We start from the raw sequence: 25789 nt of genomic DNA on the forward strand, positions 1-25789 counted from the left end.
TGGTCTGTCAATATGACAACACCAACATTTAATGGAAAAAGCAAGTTAATTACTAGTTTGTATATAGAATCCACCATACAAGTCATGGGTGAATCATCACATCTACAGTCATAAGCTGTGCTTTTGTGTGTGCAAACATGTTTAATTTAAAGGTTGTATTTATGACATTCAGACCGTTCATACAGCAGACAAAGTGGAGTAAACTCTATCGTATCTCCCTCTGTGAATGTTGTAATTTCCAGCTTCTCTGTGCTTTGTTTGGCCGGCCTCGTGTGTCTTTTAGTGCATTTTCGTGCATGCACGTTCGTGCACGTACGCTCACGGCTGCCACTCTGCACTGCACTCAGGGGGGCGATGTTGAGGAACCTTCTGGTTCCCCCTCAGGTAAACACTGTTAGCTCTGTCAGCCCTGCTGCCATTGTTTGCACTGTTAGCGCTCATTAGCTGCGAGGCGGAGGCTATAGATATGCTCTGAATTATAAATTTAACACCTTTTAGGATCCCATCCAGAGTCGAATTAAATCACAATTTGTCGTACTTGGTGTTTCCACCAAATGCTTCTTAGAGGCACAGTCACTCCCTCTCCCTTTATCACAGAATCTATGAATATGCAAACATCTTTTCTTTCAAAAGTTTTAACTACTGGACACAAGCTGTCTCCTCCTTCACTGAAAAGTGAATTCTCTGTGCTTGTGCACACCGGTCTTGCAACTTCCACTTCAGACTTTGTCACATGTTCGACCACGGTTGGCTCATGTATATATATATATAAAAAAAAAAAAAGAATCCTGCTTGTGAGTACACCTCTTGAACTGAGATTTGAGGTGTGCACAGATGAACTTTTCCAGTCTTGAACAGTCTCCAAGTCTCACACTGGCTCACTTAACCTTCTGCAAAGTCGAGCTCAAAAATCCAAAGAAAGTAATCAACATTTAGCTATTTGTGCAGCTCTGCTTTTGGCATCCAGTATATGATGAGCGCTTCCATTTGTCCTTTTCCTTCCCTTTTCTTTTTTCCACAGCAGGAAACATTCTCCTTAGTGCCAGATGCTCCTCACACACACACTGTCATATTAAATCAGTAAACAGTTGGCAGCTGGTGACAGAGCACATTCAAAACACAAGAACTTTATTGAACAGTTCCTTCATTCTGATTATCCCTCATCCATCACCGCTGCAGCCGCTGTGTGTGTGTGTGTGTGTGTGTGTGTGTGTGTGTGTGTGTGTGTGTGTAGTAGGGCGTGTAAGAGTCTGTGTGTGTGTGTGTGTGTGTGTGCACTTTTTTTGCAGTCTGTTGTCTATGTCTGTTACATCTCAGTGATATCGTCACCAATGTGACCTCACAGAATCACTACAGTAGATCCCCCATCTGTTAGACCCTCAGAGACCTGTGTACACACACACACACACACACACACACACACAAACTGCTTGGCAGCTTGGTGTCTCTGCTGGAGCTGCCATCAACCCAGTGGAGAGCAGCCGAGAAGGGTTTCATGTCCCCCCCCCCTCTCTCTCTGTTTTTCTATCTCATCTCACATCTCTCCACTGTTTATTGAAGTTTTATCAGCTCTTTGGTCAGCCTATCATCTAAAGTCGCTGCTGTGCGTTAAAGCCCTCAACACACCAGTGTCACACACACACACACACGCTCAGAGTTGTGTCACACATGTCAGTTGTGGGTTCAGCCACCGGGGGATCAGCATGTTGCTCTTACATGGAGAGGAACAGCAAGGCTTTTGTTGAGAACAACAATAACGTGGATTAATAGGATTTTCCTAAACTCAGTTTCGAGTAAGTGTTCGACGATTTGAGGAATACTTCGTTGCTTTGTCTCCAGAAGGGTCTTAGACGTTTCGCCCCTCATCCAAGAGGTTTCTTCAATTCTTAGACTCCTTTGCTTTCTTACTGAGAGTTAGATCAGTGGTTACCAACCTTTTTTTTCCTGGAGCCCCCCTTGCTTGTGTCCAAGACAAGCCAGGCCCCCCCATCCTCATATACGCACGCACCTAAAGAAGAAAGTGATTCATTACAAATCTCTATTTTAAAGATAATATTGAATTCCTCCTTTTCATCAAACATGTATCAAACATACACGAAAAAGAATTACTGCTGGGACATTTAAATATTATATTATACATTTCAAGAGAGATACCTAGATAGAGATACATAGAGGCCTACCTCCACCCAGGTTGGGAATCACTGAGTTAGAATAGAAGATTGATACCACTCTTATGTCTGTACTCCGAAGCTACCGTCATCCGGTGTTTAATGTAGATTCATACAAACATCTTCCTCTTTTTAATATGTACATGGATCAAAGCTAGGGATGCACATGGTTAACCGTTTAACCGTTAACCGATAACAGGAACTTTGACCGATTAATACTAACGGTTAATTTTTTTTTTAACACGTGACAACACGTGCTTTCCGCCACAGCCCACTTAACAGCAAAAATGAAGCGCGCAAAAAGGAGTTCTGTGTGGGACAATTTCGACCGAAAAGGAGATGAGGTTATTTGCAATGATCCTCTTGAGTGGACAGACGCGCTTCCCGAGGCTGGCCATTCTGGCCCGGCGCTACCTCGGCATTCCCGGGACATCGGTGCCATCTGAGCGCGTATTCTCCGCTGCGGGTCCCACGGTAAACAGACTGCGCACCAGGCTGACCCCAGAGCATGTCGACATGCTGCTTTTTCTTAATAAAAACCAGTAAAAAGAAAACAAATCCGCTATGGCGAGAGAGGACTGGGGTTTGCCTGGCCCATTTATTTTATTTTGAGGGCTGAACATTTCGTTAAAAAAGGAGAGGTTTTTTTTCCGGCTATAGTTGCAGCACCGAGTGGATTCATGTGTGTGTAAGTTTTGTTTATCTCTAGCGCGCCTGTGTTTGTGTGTCTGTGTGTGTGCGCGCGCCTGCATGCGAGAGAGAGAGAGAGCGAGAGGAGGGGCTGACTGACAGAAGAGGTGAGAGCCGGTGAAGTGCTGTTAAAAAAAAACTTTTGTTTTCTGTGCAAGACTATGGTAAACACTTAATCGCCCGGGCGTTTAATTGAACCGGCGTTTATTATGCCAAATGAGGTCGGACCCCGGCGGCTATTAGAGCACAGGCGCGTATTTGCACATTTAAAAATAAAGCCCATAAGAAAAAAAATTGCCACGGTACTTTTGAATGGGTCACAGACACTCAATAGCGCATTTTAATCTTATCAGTTAACGGTTATTAATCGGTTAATGAGCGTCGGTTTTCGGTCATAAAAAAAATTAAAAATGTGCATCCCTAATCAAAGCGTAAGAGTAAGGCGGACACAAAAAAGTTAATTCATGTGCACTGCCACACAATGTATGATTTGAACAATTTCAAAGCTCAAAGATGCGATGTTACCATGGCTACGTGACTCCAGACCAACAGCAGTTACGTTGATGGCGTGAATCAGGAGTTCAGGGTGATTGCCTCCATTACACTTCCAGAGGTTTGCACAGGCCTGATTTTGGAGACTGCACCCGTTTGCTTCTTCCACCTCCCCACAACCAAACACCACCAAAGTATAGCTTCTGTTCCCGCAACCCATCGTTACCACACCCACTCTCCACTTCCAATTGCATCGAATCATTTCTGAGTCCAGACTGACATTCTGTGTTAAACCCCTCCGAAACAAAACCCTTTAGCGTTCAAACATGTAGAAGACAACAGCTATGATTTGCAAACTGTTGGCGGGACCCAACACGGTGTTCATGAGGGGGAGCTCCGGCACATGAACAGAAGGCTGCCCAGCGTGCACCGTGACCCCTTATTACGACGTCACCGCCCATGACCACTTTTAGCCTTGTAAAGCGAGTCCTGCACCGCCAACATCTGCTGTGGGTTTCGCAGGACCTGCATGCTGGCTCGCCCCTGCATGCGTGGACTTCTAATGTGCAGCTCGAGGGGGAGTTCGTACACTGACAGCGTCGGCGCGGTACTCTTCAAACAGACTGTTGACATCAACAAGTCAGATTATACAGTCCCAGATCTGTATCCCTCCCTACAGCTTCATCCTATATCATAACAATACGTCAGCCATTTCCTTTTGTCAAAAATGTTCCCATCTCAGGATACTCACACTGCTCCCCCATGCTTGTTCTTCCCCCATGGACATTCCACCTCTCTCTCTCTCTCTCTCTCTCTCTCTCTCTCTCTCTTGTACTTGCTCAAGATTGTCCGTCGACGTCCCGCCACCGCCTTTACACCGACCATTAGGGGACAGTGGAAGAGGAAGGTGGAAGGGATTTGATGTCCCATCATGAGTGGCCGGCGATGGGACAGTTAGCCATAAATCAAAAGCATAGCCCATAATGTCAGGTTTTGTCCCTGGGAGTACTTACCTCAGACATTTGTGTGTCTACGAGGGCGAACGTGTTATCACACCTCCCGCCGCAGTAAAGCACAGCGGCTACTGTTGTTTGGCCTTGTAAATGGATCCTTGGGCAGTCATTTCCACAGCATGGGGCTTTCCACACACACACTCCCTCACTCTCTCTCACACACACACACACACACTCAGTTTGCTCTGCATGGCTGGATAGAAGGGCATCTGCGAGTAACTCCTTGAAAGAGCACATCGCTGAAAGCAGGTGCCCTTACACACAATTAATAGAGTTAACAGCGTAGTAGTATAAAAGTATACGCCTAATATTACTCACACAACTGATAAGTAAAGTTATGATCATCATTCTTCCTATCTCCTCCCTCATTTTTATCTTTTTTTTTTTATCTTTCTCTATTACTCTCTCCGCCACGCGGGCGGCCTTTCAGGGTGATTTAAGGACGTTTTTTTTTTTTTTGTCTGGGCGTTTTAGTCGACTGCTCCGGCTCATTTCAACATAATGTGTCTCTCCGTCTTTCTCCCACACACGTTTCCCTGGCTTTAATAAAACAACACCCGCACCACAACACCGGCAGACACCGAGCTGCCTTTTTAATAGCGTGTCCTCCTGTTGATCCATCATTGTGGCAACCCATTTAAATGTTAAACGACCGGCATGAGGAGGTTCATCTATGCAAACGGCCTTTTTTTCCTCTATAACTGGATGGGTTTGATGGAGTTCATGGAGCAAAGATACAAACGCCTTTTCACGGCAGCGGAAACAAAATACACACGAGTGCACACTCGCGGTTTATTATCTTAGTATTACACAGAGATGTAACCACCTATCATAGCAATGAGGCTGATATAATAGAAATGTTTAGTGAAATTGCATTGTGCACTTACAATTTTTTATGTGCCCTTGTCCCCACCTGTGCTGTGTGTCTCTGTGTGTGTGTGTGTGTGTGTGTGTGTGTGTGTGTGTGTGTGTTTAAGCAATTTCAGTTAATCAAAAAGTTTAATTTAGTGTTTTTCTTTCTCATCTCGGTTGTAAAACCCCACAGAACATCCAGGTTTGACACCAAATAATGATTTTATTTGTTTGGTTTGTTAGTCTGGTAAATTATCAGAGGAAGCCCAGAGGCTTCATTGTTTTACAGGTAAATTGAATTCATCACCCAGATAATGATAAAAAAAACAAAAAAACTTACATACATTTGCATATTCTTGTCAGATTCCATAACCCATCTCACGGCCCCGTGGGTGGTCCTGACCCCCGAGCTGAGAACTGATGCTTCAAAACGTTTCTGCAACGTAACGGCATCGGTCCTCTTGCTCTTAATTCATTCTGGCGTTGGCTCTGTCCCATGCTGAGCGCAAGAAAAATAAATCATAAATTAAACAAGGCAGGGACGTTCAATCAGATAAATAAAGAATGTAGAGGTGGCGGAAAAACAGGGAAGTTGCTAAATCATGAACATTATTTCGGACATAATCTCAGAGACGAACAAATACTCTGTGTAATTATGCGCAGAAAGTAGCTAACATTTCTCTTTTGGGTGTTTCAAAGTTCTTTCCAAGGTCATGAGCTCCCTATCGGGTCTGGACAGTCAGTCTGATTAGGGGAGGGTTTTTTTTCCAGCAGGGAAAACAGTTTTCTGCAGAGTAGAGGACTTTGTGTCGGCTTAACGCTGTTAAACCTACAATCCCCACAGACAAACACTGTCTAAACCTGACACTGCTGACCCACGCAAACGCACACATACACACCGTCACACACACATTCAGACTGAACTCATGCATACACAGTACGCAGACAGGCGTATGCAGACTAAAGCCTGGCACCTGCACACAGATGCCGACTTTCTACCATAAGAACATGCAGTTATTTCTGACAAACGTGCATCAAAACAGTGATGTACAGGAGAAAACGGAAACTCAGAATAATATAATCACTTGTACAAGCTACAAACAGCCCATCCTTATGCGGTGCGAATAAAGCAAATTTGATCATTTGCATTACTTGGGCCACACCCATCCGAGAGGAGGAGGGGCTTTACCTCATCATCCATCGCCAAAATATACACTGCTGCTGCTTTGTACATGTGGAAATCCCAGATATGTCAGAAAATCATATGCTGTCATATCTGGGCTCAATTAATCTGGTTTACTACAGCAGTATGGACCCAAAGTAGAATGATTTTGATTGGTTTTAATTACACAACACGATCACTCCTTGTTATCATCAGTGGTGTTTTTAGATCATATCATTTCTCAGACTTGATGATTCTTATATCACATTTATATAGACTATTATTTTACTGTTGATATCTACAGTTTCACAAATAAGCATATATTTGTTTTCAGTATTTGGGGTGAAATATTGTGTTTTGATGAATGCCATTTCTTGTCATTACATTTCAATATAATCCACATGTGTTCCAACAGTGCTGCCTCTCTCACTGAGCCGTCTCGGGCTTCAAACACACCCTTTCATCCAGCGGGACTTTCTTTGTTTCTCATATTCTTCCCACTAACCCTGTGTCAGACTTAGTCATTACTGCCATACGTCCTCATTGATAATATGGTGTTTTCACCACCGTAATAGTCATCTTTAACTACACTGCCAGTCTTCCCTTCTTGTTCTTTCCATCCTCTCCGTATTCCCTCTGCTCTCACTACTTCTATGTCTCTCTGGCTCTCTGTGTTTGCCGTATTCTCCAATTACCTCTTGAAAATGTACAGGCCATTTTATTGATATTGCTGAGCTGAAAGGAGGAGGAAAATAATGTGTATATAAAAGCAGTCAGTCCAAATGGGTTTTTTTCCTTTTTCCTTTTTTTTTTTAAAATAGACTCGGGACGCAATTTTTCACTCAGAGAGAAATTTAGCTGAGAAGCTCCTTGTGATGGTTTCTCTCAAATGGAAAAGCTTTTAGTTTTGCTTTTGGGGCCTATTCAAGCTCAATGAGCTGACCTCGGCCTCATCACCCCTCACCCTCTTCCCACCCTCCTCTCTTACTCATCGACGTCCCTCCCTTTCTCTCCCTCTCTCCCAGAAGGAGGAGATGTCCCGTGTGACAGGCTTTGTTCCCGAGAATGGGAAGGAACAGCTCACGTTCGAGGTGCCCCTTAATGACACCGGCTCGGCGGGCCTGGGCATCAGCCTCAAAGGGAACAAGTCCAGGGAGACGGGAGAAGACCTGGGCATCTTCATCAAATCCATTATCCATGGAGGGGCAGCGTACAAGGTGACATCATATTCACATGCACACCTGAATGAGCAGCACATACAGACAAACTGTTGTGAAATACTAATGGTTTTATTAGTTTAGTGGTCTGACTTCCATGTGGTAACGAGGCGACATTCACTGCACAGTCATTATAATGTCTGAAGGGACTCGAGTTTACCTCCTTCAATGCAAAGAAAGCAAAATGACGACTAACGTCAGACCTCATTATTTATGAAGCTGCCTTCTTGGGACACCTCAGCTGTCTGTGTATTTTTGCTGCCATGTATTCCTCTCCGGCTGACCTTTGACCTCTTACTCACCCGGACACCCTTGACATGTCGCAGACAGGCAGACAGGCAGACACACTCAGACGCTCAGTATCTGTGTGCAGTGGGACCAGAATAGACTGTAACGGGTCAGACTGCTGATGGTAGTCTGTGTGTGTGTGTGTGTGTGTGTGTGTGTGTGTGTGTGTGTGTGTGTGTGTGTGTGTGTGTGTGTGTGTGTGTGTGTGTGTGCGTGTGTGTGTGTGTGTTTGTCTGAATGTCACATAGGACAAGGGGATGCAAATGAAGCATTTACTTATACACATGTTTGCAGACACAGTTAACAGGGTTCTTAAACTAACCGTGGCTATTTATGGATGCTGTGGATCTGTAAAACATGCGTAAGTCTGCAATCCAACGGTTTAATCCTGAGGTGTACGTGATTTACAGGATGGGCGTCTGCGTGTCAATGACCAGATGGTGGCAGTAAACGGAGAGTCGCTCCTGGGACGCTCCAACCATGTAGCCATGGAGACGCTCCGCCGCTCCATGTCACAGGAGGGGACCGCGAGAGGGACGATCCAACTAGTGGTGCTGAGGACTCAGAAGGTACACACACAACTGTTACAAGTAGCTTATTATACATTACAGCCCGACCTACTGAGGAAAGTAACTTTGTTGAGGAACATTTCAGAAATGAACACGTGATTTCTCAGACATATATTGCATATATATTGTAGAGCTGCCTCTCCCCCAGGCACAGTTTCCATTTCACTGTGATGTTCTTGTAAGGAATTGCTTATTTTTTAATGAAACTTAATACCTCATTAATGTAAAAATAACAAACGAGCAATAATATAACAAAGTAGTCTATGCTTCACTTTGTATGGCGTTACCAGCCATGAGGTGCGATTTAACTTGGCTCTCTTAAACTAACCATTATTTTCATTATTGATTAATCCGTCTATTATTTTCTACATTAATCATTTGCTCTTTAACATGTCAGGAAAAAAGTGAAACAACCCCCATCCCAGTTTCTCCGAGACCACTTGTTATGTCAGTCCATTTTGTATGTCATATAACTGGTTACATTAAAGCTTGAAAAAAACATATTATGCCATCTTTCCATGAGGAATTACTGTAACGATCATTAAAATAATATTTTTTTTTTCTGACGATCAACTAATCGATGAGTTGACATAACGTGGCAGCTCTACTTGACTCTAATGAGACAGGGCTCTAAAATATACCTAAAGGTGGAATACATAACGTATTAATTCATAATAGTCTTCGATGTCTCTTGTCATTGTCTGTAAAAGACAGAATCTGGGTTAGGACACCCACTGTGAGAATGGGAACACATCCATGCCTCTGTCAGCTGACTAAGACGAAAACAAACGCTTCTTTTATCTTCCTTCTGTATCTCCTATCCCCTCTTTTGGCTCTAACGGACTAAAGCGCCTTTTCTTTTTTCCTTGCAGTCAACTGCCTCTGACTTTTAGCCCATCCGTCCATTCTTCTCGTAGTTGACACGAGTCACTCTGCTCTTACCAGCAGCAGTAAAAGAGCATCCTCACTTCAACTATCCTGTATCTCTTTGTGTGTGTGTGTGTGTGTGTGTGTGTGTGTGTGTGTGTGAGTGTGTATGAGTGTTCTTCACTCAGCTGTATCTCTTTTCTTCTGAGTAAAAAAAAAAAAAAAGCTTTTCACCTCGGCTGCTTTTCAGCTGATACCTTTTACACAGCTCTGTAGAAAGTCTGTATAAACCGTCGTAGACACAAAGCAGGCTCCAGTGTGAATGGCCCTTTGCATGGCCTGCTGGTAGTGGAGTACAGTATACACACTGCATGATATGCTCACGAGCAAGCACCTTCTAAGTGTGCTAAAAGGAACCCACCTGGGGGGATCTGCCAAAAACCCTTTTCTATCACGGGGATTTCATCCAAACCCATAAAGGGTTGGAGCTGATGTGGTGCAGCGTTACCCACAACAATCATGATTCACAAATGGCGTTTTTTGTGCCTGTTTATGTGTGTGTGTGTGTGTGTGTGCTGGTTTGTGGGCGTTCCATTTTAACACCCATGCTTTCAACAATCCTTGAATAAATTCCAAAAAAGGTTCTTTGGATGAAAAAGCTTCTTAATGAACTCTTCTTCTGATAAAGAACCAGTGAAAAGCCCTTTCTTTATAAGAGGGTTCTTCAAAAGCTTCTGGGACAAACCTCAGCCATTCAAGCAGAAGCCGTTCTGAACCTTTGTTTGTAATTCTGTAATTATAGAAGTCACCCTTCGTTGGTCAAAATAATAGCAAATAGCTTGCGGTATGACGCCATACGGTTCAATAGCACCAGCAGCTACATCCTCCCTAATAACTGGGATTGTAAATGTCATGGAAATGGGATTTATGGCAAGGCTGTTAGCTTTAGGTTATAATAATACGGAGCGGATGTGTGCATGCAGTGGTGAACTCGGGCTTGCAGGGCGTCCCCTGTCAATAGCTTGATGGTGAAAACTGTTAGCAACATCAAAGTGTCTCATCCAGGTTTCCCTCTTTTTCTTAAGAGTGGGAAAAGAAAGGATAAAAAGAGAGGCAGATAAAGGCGGATAGATAAGAGACTGTACCTTAAAAGCCTTTTCAGGCTCCTGTATTGATGCTTTTAGCATTTCAGAAGTGGACCACTCTACTTTTCCCCCCTCCTCTCTGATCTTTTTTTTCTTTTCTTCTTTTCCTTCTCTACGTCCTTGCTCTTTCTCTCACTCTGTTCTTCTTACTGTATTCATTCCCGGCCAGCTCTCTAATCTCTCACTTCATGCGGCTGCTCTTTTCAGTCAATAACTATCCACACAACCTCTGTCTATAATAAGTGTGGCTCTGCACGGGTTCCATGGACATAATCTGACACGCCACTGTGTGGTTGTCTCAATACTAACTGGAATTCAAAGTAAAGGCTTGCTAATGTACAGCCTCTCCTGTCTGTTTCCTGTGATTAATATCACTTTGAAGGCTACATTTTGTTTTAGTATATCCTATTGTTTAGATGTACTCATATGTATTTGTTTCTCTGGACAGATAATAAAGGTTAACATCATTAAATCATAAAATATATAACAAATGTATTGAACATTCAGCTGAAGCTTATTTGCAGCCCCGTAAAAAACAACGAACCAGAGAAAAACAGAATCTGGGTGATGCATTGTAGGAATGTGTCTGTATCTATAAAACAGCGTTTTTTGCTGACCGAAGAAGCAAATATTTAATGGAGAGTAATCTGATTGCACTATGACATCGGCTAATGGGATGTGTGCTGAGAGACAGCCAGGCGGGTGGGGGGGGGGGGACCTCTGACACACTGAAGAGCGATGTGTCCCGGACTGGAATTGGGGAGAAGCTGGGCAGCTCAGTGGGGGGTCAAGAGGAAGATGACAAGGGGGATTTATTACTCGCACACTATCGTTGTGTCTTCTTTGTTGCTTGAGCGGAGTCCAAACACAGACAGGCAGATATACAGAGAAATGCTGAGTACACTGAACAGCCAGAGCCACATACATATGTATGCACCTTAATGAACACGTACAGTTTTCTGCGCACACAGAAGACAAATAAATGCTAATGAAATTCCTAAAAAAAGAATACACCCTCAAAGAGACACATTACTCCAGAGCCCTAAGAGGGGCTGGGTGTCAGTATGAGTGTCATTGCCACACACAGAGAAAGCGGTGTAAAAACAGTTACACAACCCTAGGGGCCATGGGAAACGGAGCTCCCCTCTTGATCCTCTACTGTCTTTTGAATGTCTCTGGCTTTCTTCTCTCATTATTACTCTTTATTCTCATCATCTAATTGTGTTGAAATGGACCGCTACAAAGCTCTCATTCATTCCTCCGGTCGTCCCTCCATTTAAATGCAGTCCACACACCAGACACTTCAGTACAAATACATAACACGGACAAGCACTGCTGTAACTCCTTTTGCTTGCTTGCTTTTTTTTTTTTTTAAATGGTAATGTAGGTAGCTATTCCATCCCGTGATCTGGCTGTATGGAATGTGTTTTGAAAGTGTTTAGTAGTCTTTGATTCCTCCCTGTTTTAGGATCAACATGGGGTGTCACCCAATCGCTCCTTTGACAGCTCCTCTGGCCTGTCGGGGCTGAACGGCCAGAGCAACAGCCCCGTTCACTCTCCCATGGTCAACAACGCTCTCTATGCATCTAATGGTGAGTGGAGCTAATTTCTCATCGTGTTTGGTTAGCAGACTAGTGGATATGACATGTATTTGTATATATGTATACAAGTGCATCTTGTCCCTCCTGGTCTGTTTACATCAGGTCACCTCAGACACAGTGTGTCGTCGGAGAGGGCAGTTTGTGCAAAGCAACAAGAAAGATGCATGCATAGTGACATTTGGTATATTTTGTAAAATGGGAAACAAAGGTTTCTCTAGAAGAGGATGTTTATATTCCTCAAACTGAGGTATTAAAAATATGGTATCTGTACCAGACCTCTACTATTGTCTTGGACCTGTGTCAACAAAATGGTAAATTTTTAGATTTCAAGGACAAAAACACAGGACACAAAACAAAACACCACAACAGAAAATAAGTAAATAAATAAAATAAAATACAAAAAATAAAATAATAATAAATCAATATGGTGGTACATAGCATCTACAAACTCACCAACCAAGTAAATAAGTAAAAATGTTTCACTGATTGAGGGATCTCAGTCCAGATTCAGACTAGCCCCCCACCCCCGCCAATACATGTGTCCAAAAACAGTCCCAGGAAGTGGTCCCATCCTCCGCCCCACCTATCAATCTGTTTAGCATGGACTCATAGTGCAGCCTCGACTACCGCGTCCACCCAGTCTTTCACACTTGGACGTTTAACACTTTTCCAGTGTCTTAAAATAATTCAAGCCAACCATAATGCCAGAACATTTACGTTTTGGGATTTGTCCCCTAATAAACACAATTCAGGGGTCAGAGGTATCGCTGATCCGAGCCAGCCACTCAAAACCTCCATGAGTGTGTCCCAGAATGGTGTCACCAGGGCACATTCCCATATGCAATGCAGCAAAGTGCCCACCTCTTCCAATACAAATCGTCACTTATTAGTTTCCTCCTGTGAAGTCTCGTTGGAGTGTGGTAATAGCGATGTATAATCTGATTCTGTATGAACTTTCCTCTTGCCTCTCTCACATATTTTCCACACTCTGATATAATCTCCAACCAATTCTCCTGTGTCAAACCTATGCTCAAATCCCTCTGCCACACCAGTTTCACATTAGATGACTCACCACGTAGACAATCGTTTCTTAATTTATAAAACTGTGAAGCTGTATGGCATCCCTGTGACCTTTTAAGATAATCCTGAATTTGATTATCTAGGATTACTTTAAATTTAAAGGCTAGACAACTTCTCAAACAAATGTTTGCCTTCAAGAGTGAATTAGTGAGTAAGGTCAACTTAGGACATGAATATATCATCTTTATACAGATCTCCTATAGTGCGTATGCCACGTGAATGCCACTGGCTCCAACAAACAGGTGTTTTCCCAATACAGATGGCAGGATTGTTCCACAAGGATTACTACTGTTGTACATAATTGATAACTTATTTACTTGATGTATTTTGGTCCATACTTCCCCAGAGTGAACACAAATTGGATTTGTTGTGTGGACTCGTTGAGACAGTCTGTCAATCATATTAAAGGGTGAACACAATTTTTTCTCAATGTCCATCCAGTCTACTGTGTCTTCCGTTTCTTCCAGTGTTTGAATAATTTTGACATTTCCAATACTAAGTAGTACAATCTTGGACCTGGTAACCCCATTCACCCTTTCTCCCTTAGGGACACATCATTTACTCAATTTGATTCTTGCTTTTTTCCCTTCCCAAAGAAAATGTTTACTGTCATACCTCCTAAAAATGTCAGGTGGTATAGTGATTGGTAACATTATGACCACGTAATTAAATTGAGGGACAACACTCATTAACCTTTCCCCACAATGTAAGTCTGATCTTTTCCCACTTCCCTACATTAGTTTGAACTTTCCCTACCACTGGGTTAAAATTTAGTAGGGGCAGTTCATCCAGATCCTGGCTGAGACTGATTCCTAAATATACCTTTAGGGACCCATTTCAATGTAAATGTTTCCATCATGGGTCAATCGCATGATGTGGATAGGGGCATAGCCTCAGACTTATTCCAATTAATGAACATTGTGAATATAATTGGATGGTGTCCATCAGATGTGGTAATGAGGTAAGTGGATCAGTCACCACAGCCAAAATATCATCTGCATAAAGCGATAGTTTATGTTCTTAGAGCAATGTTAACGTAAACCAGGGGGGTTAACCTCTTCATCTTTACAGATATATTTGTATAATGGAGTACATAATGGAATACATATGAACAAAGACAACAGCGATACTTTCCTCTTAGTTTTATTTAAAGTATAATATTAACCGGGTGCTGCACTGTGGTGTAGTGGGTAGTACGGGTGCCTCACAGCAAGAGGGCCCGGGTTCGATTCCCGATCGGGTTTGGGTTCCTTCTGTGTGGAGTTTGCATGTTCTCCTCATGTGAGTATGGGTTCTCTCCGGGTTCTCCGGCTTCCTTCCACAGTCCAAAGACATGCAGGATGGGGGTAGGTTGATTGATCCATGACCCTGAATACAGGATGGTATAATATTAATATCTGTATGAAGCACAGCCTCCCTTGTTTTTTTAGCTTTGTTAAAACCCCATAGGGTTATTATAATCTATATATCGTCAGCTTGATTAAGCTCACCTGGGCCTTTCCAGCTAAAGAGGCTAGTTAGTCCACATGCTCACTATCTGGCTCCCTGGCTGCAGCAGGCATCCACCTTGCATAGCTGCTGTTTGGTTTTGCACCTTCATCACATCCGCACATGGCTTTCATTACAGGCTTTGTTGATCTGCTCATGCCATTCATGGTAGGGAAGCTTTAATAGATGACTTTTGGTGTTGAGCTTTTCATCACAAACCCAGAGCCAGTTTGTGACAGAAATCTACACTGAGCTTTATTTTCTTATATTGAGAATCCATTTTCATGCATTGATTGGTTACTTGCTTCTGGAGAAATGCTGCCATGTACGCAAATGCTAATTAGACCGTTTAGACCGTTTGGACTTAACGGAGATGTATCCCCGGATCGCTTAACCTCTACTTTTAGGGCTGTTTCCATTCGAGGGCAGTGGTAGAGATGGCCAGGATTTACTGGGAGAACCCTGCATTTTACAAAATTGCTCACCACTAATTGCTTGTTTCTGATGCAGGTTAACCCCTGACACACACATATATGCTTGACAGTGTAGAAAAGCGACACACATTTTCCTTCCATAAAATGATATCCTAAATTTTGGAAACCCAGTTCATTCTGACCCTGTTACATTCCTGATTTGATTCACTTCTCTATTATTGTGCTTTTCTGTTTCATGTGTTTGCCAGTGAAGCATCATCAGACGTGGGCATATCATTTGCAATAGGATCAGTAAAGCACTGTATGAGTTTAATAATCATGAAAAATAAACAACGTCTGCAAGATAAAACAAACGAAAAACAAACACAAACAAAACAGACACTACAGAGTAGCCTTAATTAGAGACTATTCTAGCCCTATTTCCCCTTTCATTTCTCTCCCTAGCTCTCCCTCCTTGCTTTTGTTTTTCTCTCATCTTTGTCAAGGTTGTTCTGCTTGCTTGTTATTGTTTGGTTTGGCCTGTTCTAAAGGGTTATTTCTGTTCTTGCTTCATATCGCTCTTTTCCGCAAACCCAATCCCTTCCCTCTCCTATATTATCTGAATGTGCTTGTGTGAGTGTGTGTGTGTGTGTGTGTGTGTGTGTGTGTGTGTGTTAGTTTGTCCGACTATACATCCTTGTGTCAACCTCAGCGTTTGTATCTACTTCTATGTGTGCAAAAAAAATTGTGTATATTTGTTTCGGAATAAACTAGTGTGTGTGTGTGTGTGTGTGTGTGTGTGTGTGTGTGAGTGTGTGTGTGTGTGTGTGTGTGTGGGTTCAGGGATTGTTGGCCAGCATCACACTGTTGTTCTTGTGTGTTTACATTGGATCTGGTAAACAGCTCTGACCTTGAATACACTTTGCTGTTCAAATCCACCTCGGCTGATGTCTTACATACACATAGTTGTGTGTGTGTGTGTGTGTGTGTGTGTGTGTGTGTGTGTGTGTGTGTGTGTGTGTGTGTGTGTGTGTGTGTGTGTGTGTGCGTGTGTGTCATGCGGTACATTTTTCAGGCTCTTCGAGTAGTTGCATGTGCGGATTTTATCAATTTTTACACTTGCCAGTATTCTATCCTCCTAATGACCTGTTTCACACACTGGAACTGTTATATTTTCCATTGAAGTCCTAATGCAAACGAGAAAATACTTTTTTTTGCACCGATGGGTGCTTTTGCAAAAGAATACATTGAGCTTAATGATTTCCTACATTATGTATTTATGCAGATGTGTGATATTTGCATTTATAGATCTGCCTCTTTATCTTTTCTCCGTTTCATTCCGTCTGCTGCCGTGATTCCTCCTCCCTCTCACTCTTTCCTTTCCCAAGCACTTTCTTCCTCTTTTTGCATTAATGGAATTAACTCAATTAAAATACAGTTTTAGTCTAGCTTCAAATACAATGTGATCCTCACAAATATTGTCATTGAAGCACATTGATTTTGAGTTTGAAAACCAAGATGTCCAAGATGTATTTTCACTAAAGAAGCGCTGATTGTCCACATGGACACATCAGTTTCATTGTCATGGCCGGTGCTATGTGTCTTATCGTTGTACTTAAGTACAATACAAGTACAGTAATCGAGTTAAAAAGACCGACACCAGGCAGGAAAAGTGTAATTGAAGATGTCATCAATGACATCGTGGAACTTCTAGGATCACGTCCTTTTGGAGCTTGATGCATTCAAGTGACTGTTGTGAGATTGCGTCGCAGGCAAAATAAACTTGACTCCGAACAGAAAGTTAAAATATTGTTTTAATAATTCAATTCACAAACACGTTGTCGACGGTTACAGGCGGAAGGAAGGGAAAGTTGAGTGCAAAAGAAGAGAATTCATATATCTGCAATTGAAGCAAACTGCCATTGATCTATTATCCACACAACAAATGCCTTTTTCACTTCAAAGAGTAGGAGTCAGTGAGAACAGATTTGTGTGTGTGTGTGTGTGTGTGTGTGTGTGTGTGTGTGTGTGTGTGTGTGTGTGTGTGTGTGTGTTATCTTGGTGATAGAAGAATGTGTTTTTGACAGTTCAGCTGATTAAGGTGCTGGCAGTGAGGAGGAGGAGGAGGAGGGAGGAAGTTTAGGGAAAAAAAGGCTGAAAACTGAGTGGGAGATAAAATGATTTATGGGAGATCTGAAAGGAGAGATAAATGACAGCCAAAATATCAGATTGCAAGAATGGGACCAGAAGAAAAATAAAGCAGGTGATTAGTGTAGGGAGAGAGAGGGCGAGAGGGAGAGGTAGAGATGAGAGGGAGTGATATCTTCAGATGCCGCCGGTTTTTTTCCCCCCTCTCAGCTCCAGCTTCTTCACTTTCAGGCATCATGTGATGATGCGAGCGTATAAAGGACACGCTGCTCGTGCAATAATCCCGGCGTGTGTTGTGTGGCAGCCGCGCGCTCTAGAAATGATGACTGTATGCAAATCGTGCTTGGCTGGGTTTGTGCGTCTGTGTATGAAGCCGTCATGAACTAGTTTATCAAGCAGACGGGGCCATATCACCGAGCCACATCTGCAGGCGTAGAGCTGTTTGGTTTTCATCCTCTTTCTGTCCCCATTCTTCCTCATCTTCATCTGCCTGCTTCTAGTCCGTCCATCTTATCTTTTCTCTTGTCTTTGTTTAGTTTTTAAATTCTCGAGACCTTTGTCAGTAGTGTAGCTTTTTACGGTGGTATCAAATTGGATATTGAGACGACTATATGGTTGAAGTTCTCCTGACCTGGAAAAAGAAGAGTCACCTCGTATCGCTCATCAATGCCACGCTCCATTGAGAAGGCAGTGCGTTGTGTGGTGATGGAATCATGGTTGTTGAAAACATACAGTGGTGAAATGGCATTATAGGAGAACTATTGGCGTTTCTTCTCACCAAAATGAATCCAGGCTGATCACCATTGCTGTGGTCCAGATAAGACGACCATGGTGATTCAGAAATCTCCCTGATTTTTTTTCTGTTTTCCAGTGACCAATGGCAGTTATTCATACATGGACGAGGAAGAGGAGGGGGAGCTGTATGGACATGACACAGAGTTCATCAACTCGACCCAACACTCGTATCTACAGGAGAGGTTTGTAGTGGATGTTTATTTTGATTAAAAAGTTGCCACATGGAGTGCTTTATACATGAATGAACATGAAATATAGTTCTGAAGCAGAAGTGTTTTATAGCAGAAATCAGAGTGAAACAAATAACTCCGTATGACCAATTTGCTCCAGGGAACACTGTCACGTCTCTAGCCCAGCTCAGCCTCAGTCTCCTTCAAAGAACCAGAACCAGAACCAGCGGCAGTTCCAGCACGTCAAAGCCTCGAAGAGCATGGACCTGGGTACGACTCAGAACCAGCAGCACACTGGTGGGGAGATGTTTTTCTGTTTATCTGCTCTGCATGGCGGCTGCATGCATCTCACGGAAATCCAAATGTTCTTGCTGATGCATGGCTGCTGCAGCGACGGCATGCTCATCAAAGCCACATGCAGACTGACACCTCTGCAGACGCACACCGCATACTCTGCAACCACGCACATACAGTACACACGGCAACACATGCAGGTGGGGAACCATGCCTGTTGCATGATTTGTGAATGTGGAGACACAGTTGAATGTCTCTTTTGCCTTGCAGCGATTCTCTCCGTGACTATTACAGCTCTTTCCAAATCTCAGACAAAGAAAATGGAATGGGTAACGATTTGTGTGGCGTTTTAATTCAGCTTAATTGTGGCCTTTTATTTATGCAGACCAACACCAGACCCCTTTGTCACCTGTTTCTCTCTGATTACTTATATGCTGATGCGAGGGATTGGTGACATTTCAGTGATGGTTAAAAAGTCACCATTAGAAATATGTGTAGTGTGTGATTTGTGGTGTCTGTGTTCATGCATACATATGTGTAATATGACAGCAAATGGTGCGACACTACAAAAGCTTATTGTTTCAAATGTCACTTCCCTCCTTCTCAAGCTGGTGTGTGTGTGTGTGTGTGTGTGCGTGCGTGTGTGTGTGTGTGTGTGTGTGTGTGTGTGTGTGTGTGTGTGTGTGTTTGTGAGAGAGACAAAAGAGCAGGAGACTAGCTGAATAGCAAAGACATCCACTTTTAAATGATAACAGCGTGATGTTTGAACTGTATGTCTGTACATCATCCCCTTTGTATTTTACACAATTGATCTACTAATTGTGTGACAAACAAATGAGGATTTAATTCATGATTACTTGAGTGGCATGACGTGTTTTCCTTGCCAAACAATCAAGCAGCAGAAATAACGACACGACTGTGGTTAAGATGTGGTTTTATTTCCAGCATTAGTTTTGAAGGGAGGACCTTACATCGTAGGGGACACATCTTGTCTCCCTCTGCTGTGTTTACTATTCCTGGCCTCTCCTCTGTCAGAAGTCACAACGTTCAGGAGAACAGACTGCTCACACACCACGAACAAGACGAGACTCTGGAAGTAGGAGAGGTGTACACACCTGGATGAAAAAATACAAACACACAAACATACACAGAGAGGCTGGCATAAATGTAAAATATTCTCTCAGGGCTCCAGATTAACTATTTGGTCGCCCTGGTGCTCCTAACTTTTTCATTTAGGTGCACCCCAAATTGTTCACTGCCCCTTACGCCGCAGCAATAATACCCATATTACACCTTTTCTTTACAGTTCCTGTACATGCTGGTCATTTCTTAACACATGATGTAAATGACTATGAAGAGGAATTACAGTTTTTTTTTTTTTACTTTTTTAAATTTAAATCTCAACACAAACAATAAATCAAAAGGGGAGGCGGGCTGCTGGCCCACCATGCACCTGTCACGGTATCGGTTGTTGCTTTTTAACGTTTCAATTCGGAACGATGTTGCTCCGACAATAAAAGCAGCGCTCGCAGCCAGTCTCTGGCCATACTATTTACAGTAAATGCATAATGTCGGCCCTACCATGGTGAACCGGAGTCTGGATCAAATTGGTTCTCAAAATTACGACCAGTGGGGCCCGGTTCACGACACCGTCTCGGTGCCCGATGAGACGGGACCGGTATCTTGCGGTGCGAGGGGAGACAGGTGGTGATGCAGTTAACGCTGATGATGTCGTGTCTTTGCTGGGACAGGTGCTACGGATACAACACCTCTTTGTACGAAAAACAATTACAGTTCTCTTCATGTCGTCACACAAAGAGGAGCAGGATAACTACAGTTTCTAACGTAGTATATTAACGCTTATACACCCTGATTTCTTTTTCCCACGAATATTCACCGAAAAAGAGACCGGGGTCAGAGCCAATCAGAGACGAAGGCCCGCCCCTACACATAAACAGACCAGCTAGATGTTAGGAGCACTGGTGCTGATTTTTGGTCACATGCGCCCCCAAAATGTTTGCACTCTGGAGCCCTGTTCTCTGTATAATGTGTTTGTGTGTTCACCTAAATCACCTAAATGACCTAGGCGACTCCACCATCGTGGGCAACACTGACCGAGCTGAATTTCAGGATGAATGATGAGATACGTTGGCTACATCGTAGTGGGCTTTCACAAGCCAACATCGAGTCTGTTTTAATTTAACTCTTTAATCCCTGGTGTGGTTCGTTCGGGCAGTTGTGAACGCAGTAGTTGTGCCCAAACATCCAGTTCGAGAATGCTTATGAGAGTTGATCTCAGAATGTTGCCTAGCGAACCAAAATGCAGGCTGCCCGCTAGTTAAATGACAGGTTAATCTGAGTCAGAGAGGACTGACTCGCAGCTCTAGAGGCCAGTCATCTGGGCTGAAGAGAACATACAAAATATGCTTTATAAAGTTCGCAAAAATGGCGATAAAGTATGCAATAAATCACTGCCAATTCAACAAGAAAATCTTTTGACCACAATTCCCTGCATAGAAGTGGCAGCTCTGGAGATGAAAAAGATACTTGATATGCCCCTCAGGAAATTAGTATTTTGCTTTCATTTGTGCGCTGTGAAACCAACCCAGACTCGATAGAAAACTAACCAAAAGTATCAGTTTCACTCTGATTCGGATTAGCCAAAGGGACTTTTGCTTGTGAAAGTACCTCATATTCCTATGCTATCTTGGCTCTGGTTGGCCAGTGCTGACGGTTGAGGTTGGAACAAAGCAGTAAAAATGCTTAAACAAGGACAGAATATGTGGCTTCATCATCTAACATGTAGCCAATGTCATACTTAATCTAAACAAGACCTCCAAAAATCTAATGTCCATACGTAGAGATAAATCCAACTGCTGATAATAGTTAATAGTTACTGCTTGTCATAATTTGAATCAGTCACATATGTGCCTTGTGAGAACTACATTTTAAGAAAATGGAACAGCCGGTGCTGGTAGGGAATGAGTTCCCGGTGGGTTTTGGCTGTGTGCTAGAATGTGTGTCTCAGTAAAAAAAAAAAAAAAAAAACAGAGAGAGAGACACAGTGCATTGTCAGCATTTCATTTGTGGGTCAGTTCTTTAATTCCATTTTTATTTAATTTGTCCTTATTTCGTTTCCAGCTCCATTAAACATTTAAGAATGAGACTGGTTGCAAATGATAAACGCTACATCTTTGTCTCTTTTTCCGTCTCTGTCCCTCTCCTTGTCTACAGGTTTTGTTCTAAGTTTGCATTTAGTGTATTTCATATAAAGCTATAAACAGAACGGTGTCATTTCTCTAACTCGGTTTGGGATAGTTTTTGTTAGGTTGTGTGTGTGTGTGTGTGTTTGTGTGTGTGTGTGTGTGTATAGCCCTGCCTAATCATATGCCTCGGTGTGCGTCACGCATGTGGCGTCCACTGATCTGCTGGCACACACACGTATGCACACACAGTCATCCACAAGCTACCGGGCTGCAGAAGCAGTTGTGTTGATTCACCGCAGACAGATGCCGTCAGACATGCACATAGCTAGAATTACACTTCAGGCTTGGTTTTCATTAAACAAGCATTTGTTGGAAAAAAAACAGGTTACTTTTTGGTTTTTGTGGTGTGAGTGAGTTTGTGTGTGTGTGTGTCTGTCTGTGTGTGTGTGTGTGTGTGTGTGTGTGTGTGGTACCAGTCCATGTGTTTCTTGTTTGTATTGGCCTGCTTTGTGACATTTGGAAGGAGGGAGGAAAAGCAAAAGAAGGACAGGGGGAGAGGCAGAAAGTGAAAGGAGGATTAACAAGGAGCAATGACGGGGAGAATGTTGATCAAAGTAGGGAAAGAGAGAGGAGAACACTACTGGATGAAATCAGTGTAACCGAAGGAAAAATGAAAACATGGAGAAGAGAAGTTGAGGGTAAAGGCCGGAGGTGAAAGAGATAGATTGGGGGGTCGGGGTGAAAGGGGAGAAGGGAGGGAGGATGACAAATAATGTGGGAGAGATGGGAGGAAGGGAAATGACTTCAGTAGCAGTGAAACGGACTTTACATCACAGGAAAAAAAGAGCAGCTACTCCACCGTCTTGTAAAACAAGACAGAAAGAATAATAGAGAAAGATTTAGAGAGGACAAGAGGCTGAGAGGATGGAAGGACGGAGAAATGCAATAGGATCAAAAGTACAGATCAAAAGGAACATGTGGACAGTTTGACCTTCGCACTTTTGTCAAGCCGGGGCGCAATAAATAAAAATGAAGAAGTCAGAGGAAGGGAGGAATCGAAACCGCAATAGCAAGCGTGTATTATGTTCATTAACGTGTGTTGTTTTTATTTGCAGTGGCAGATGAGAGCAACGTGGGATCCCTGGCTGGAAACACTGCAGGTAAGGCAAATACAGACGAGCTGCACCTCATCAATGTCAGAGATGTAGAGAGACGCCGGAAAACATACGCACATTTACAAATTACTGCCTAGGCTCAAATTATTGTTGTTTTTTTAAAACAGTGACAAGACAATAAAAAGACCAGTAAGAATAAAAAAAATAAAATAAAATGAAAGACACACTTTCCACGCAGCAACAGTTCTTTGTTGAGGTTCAATGAGGATTCCTTTTTTTATTATTAATCAAAACAACCTCTGCTGATTCTCTGTCTCTCCTCATCATCACTCTCAAAGTCACGATGTTATTTACCATTTCCATTCCCCCCCCCCCCGCCCTCCAGTCACATTTACATCCCACTTGACTTTTCCTCCTTCACTGCATCTTCTGCCTCCCATACACTCAGCTCCTCCTAGAAATATCTCCTTGATTTGTCGGAAGTGCAAATGAAAGTAGGATTTTCAGTAGGACCGGAGAGACGAGTGACACGGTGGCTACTTCTGAAAAACACACATGGGCGATCTTTATCTCAAGGGTACAAGAGAGAAGAGAGAGAGTGCAGGCACGAGGAAACATTGATGACAAACGCTTCAACCGCCCCATGTTACCATGAACAAACTTTTATTTTTCACTTTGCCTTCAAGTCACCCTCATTTCATTTGGAGCCACTTGGATGTAGAAGCACTCAACATTATTCCACTCCGTGTTTCTCTGTCCGCCACTTTATTGTTGTCAATCAGTCCGGCCTGTTCCCATGATCTACTCTATGTAGAAGCATAGACTTTTATATGCTAGGTCCATATCCATTCTACAGGGAGCAAGAACAGTAATATAAGGAAGATATGGAAAGAACGCAAGGCGAGGACTTTCTGCACTTATATATCAGAGTGAACCGCTAATAAAACAAAAACACCTTCCAGACATTTGTTAGTGTTTTTTCCTTTTGGAGTTTTTCGGTTTCTTATCTTGGCTTTGGAGCTTAAGTGTAACCAGACTCCAATAGAGGCGCTGTATGAGCCAGAGCTTGGCACAGTTGTTAAATGTGTTCTGGACGAGATACAGCGGTGTTAAAAGCAAGGCAGGGGGACATCTCACACAGGAAAAGAGGATTAGGGGGCTTGGGATGGTAAACATGGAGAGGTAAGGCTTCCTGGAAAGAAAAAAACAAATGATGTACAACTGCTTGCATATTCTTATAGGTCTGCAGAACAAAGCTTTTGATGGTCAGCAATCTGAACCTGTTGATGATTGTGCCAGCTGTTTCTCTGTGTGACATTTACATGGCCCTGTTTGCTGTCAGGAAACTTAAACAACAACAATGCGTTGCTTACAGGTGTAAAATGAAAACCGTCTCATTGATAGTGACTTCCCCTTGTGTTCCAGTAACTGGAGAGCACATGTTCTGTCATTGAACTGAGTGGGTGGCAATTTGAAATGAATAGGAGTGCAAAGCTATGCAGCGTGGCCCGATTAAACTAAAATACAGCATATTTAAAAGTTCAAAACTAGATTTTAATACAGAGACCCTCTACAAGAGAGGGTCACAACATTAAAACAAATGCAGGCCTTGCTTTATTTGACATGGTACTTTTCTGGTTCATTTATGGTTAGAAATCTCTAATAATTCAAACACCAAATGATACACCCTGGACGTGGAGTTTCATTGCTTCTGTGAGTCTTGGGCCCCGTGGCAGATTTACATTTTGTTCAGTTTATAATGCAGCCTCGTAATAAGAATAATTTGGGGCATATTTTCTTCAATGTGCACCTCTTTGTTGTGCTGCACTGTAGACTCTACGCTGCAGCTTGTTTTTGAAACACCTATCTGCAATAAATACTGCAGAACAAAATGATTTTATAAGGTTTACCCGGTCCTGTTATTATAGGGACAAACAATGTGGCTGCTACTGTTTGCTGGTATCCGTTACCACTGAGTCTATGTTGACCTGCAGTGATATCTGAAGTGAAAGCTTCTTATTTTTCATCTGCAAATCTGGCCGTATTTTCCTAACGTTCCGGTTTTAGATGTGTTGTCACCAGTAATATGCCCGTTATATGTCTGGTAAGGGCTTTTTCCCCCCTGTTAGATTTATAGACCTTTTTTTTCTTTTATAAAACTCCATCCTGCAGTTCCCCCTCTACCTGTTGCTTGTCAATGCATCTCCTGTTTTACAATGCCACAAAGCCCAGAGAGCTGTTAAAGAGAGTGTGTGCCTGGCAAGCGTGACAGTTCTTTCCAACCCACCTTCCTTCGCTCTAATGTATTTTTTATAACTGAAATGCTTCCAACAACTCCACGCTGAGATGACAGACAGCTGCATGGACCTTGGTGAGAGAGGGGCGGAGTCGAGGGAAGTGAGCAATTTAAAGACAATGACTTCTGGGAAATATATATATATATATATATATATATATATATATATATATATATATATATATATATATATATATTATTTTTTTACTTCCAGCAATGGTCTTTCCTCCACACCCTGTAGAAGCAACTGGGCGACTGCACCACAAATACACACACACTCTCACACACGAAAGTATTACTGTTATGGTAATGTTATGGTAATGGAAATTCTCCATCATCCTGTGGAAAATGTGAAGCTTGGAATATTTCATATTATATTATAATTTTGCAGAATCTGAGATGCAAAGTGACGGATATTGGAGACCATATTACAAAGTGTGTGCGTGTCTACATGTGTGGAATCCTTCCCAGAAAGAGTGTGTGTGTGTGTGTGTGTGTGTGTGTGTGTGTGTGTGTGTGTGTGTGTGTGTGCTGAGCATGTTTTTGTGACTAAATGTCCCGTGTGTGGAGGCAGCAGCTGAGCGAATGTTTGAATCTCTCTTTCGTAAACCCAAAAAAACATACTTGTCATTGATGAACACTAACAAACTGTATAAATACTTATTCCACTATATGCTGAATGTGAAATTGTGTAAACACACTCGTTGAGTGTGTGTGTGT

At 42.7% G+C, this 25789-nt stretch overlaps 1 protein-coding gene across 5 annotated transcripts in view; it reads left to right on the forward strand.

The window, feature by feature from the left end:
• Positions 1–25789, forward strand: part of LOC311021631 (partitioning defective 3 homolog B-like) — a 188462-nt gene that overhangs the window by 71540 nt on the left and 91133 nt on the right. For 4 of the 5 annotated variants that reach the window (XM_084022292.1, XM_084022293.1, XM_084022295.1 and 1 more), the window contains exons 12-17: positions 7403–7594; positions 8293–8451; positions 11932–12055; positions 18065–18170; positions 18319–18455; positions 22774–22818. In XM_084022292.1, the coding sequence (XP_083878418.1) occupies positions 7403–7594; positions 8293–8451; positions 11932–12055; positions 18065–18170; positions 18319–18455; positions 22774–22818 (763 nt within the window). The remainder of the gene's footprint in view (positions 1–7402; positions 7595–8292; positions 8452–11931; positions 12056–18064; positions 18171–18318; positions 18456–22773; positions 22819–25789) is intronic. The other variant, XM_084022294.1, reaches the window with a different exon arrangement.

This window comes from Eutrigla gurnardus (genome assembly GCF_963514095.1).
Source record: "Eutrigla gurnardus genome assembly, chromosome: 12".
In the NCBI taxonomy this organism is placed as follows: domain Eukaryota; kingdom Metazoa; phylum Chordata; class Actinopteri; order Perciformes; family Triglidae; genus Eutrigla; species Eutrigla gurnardus.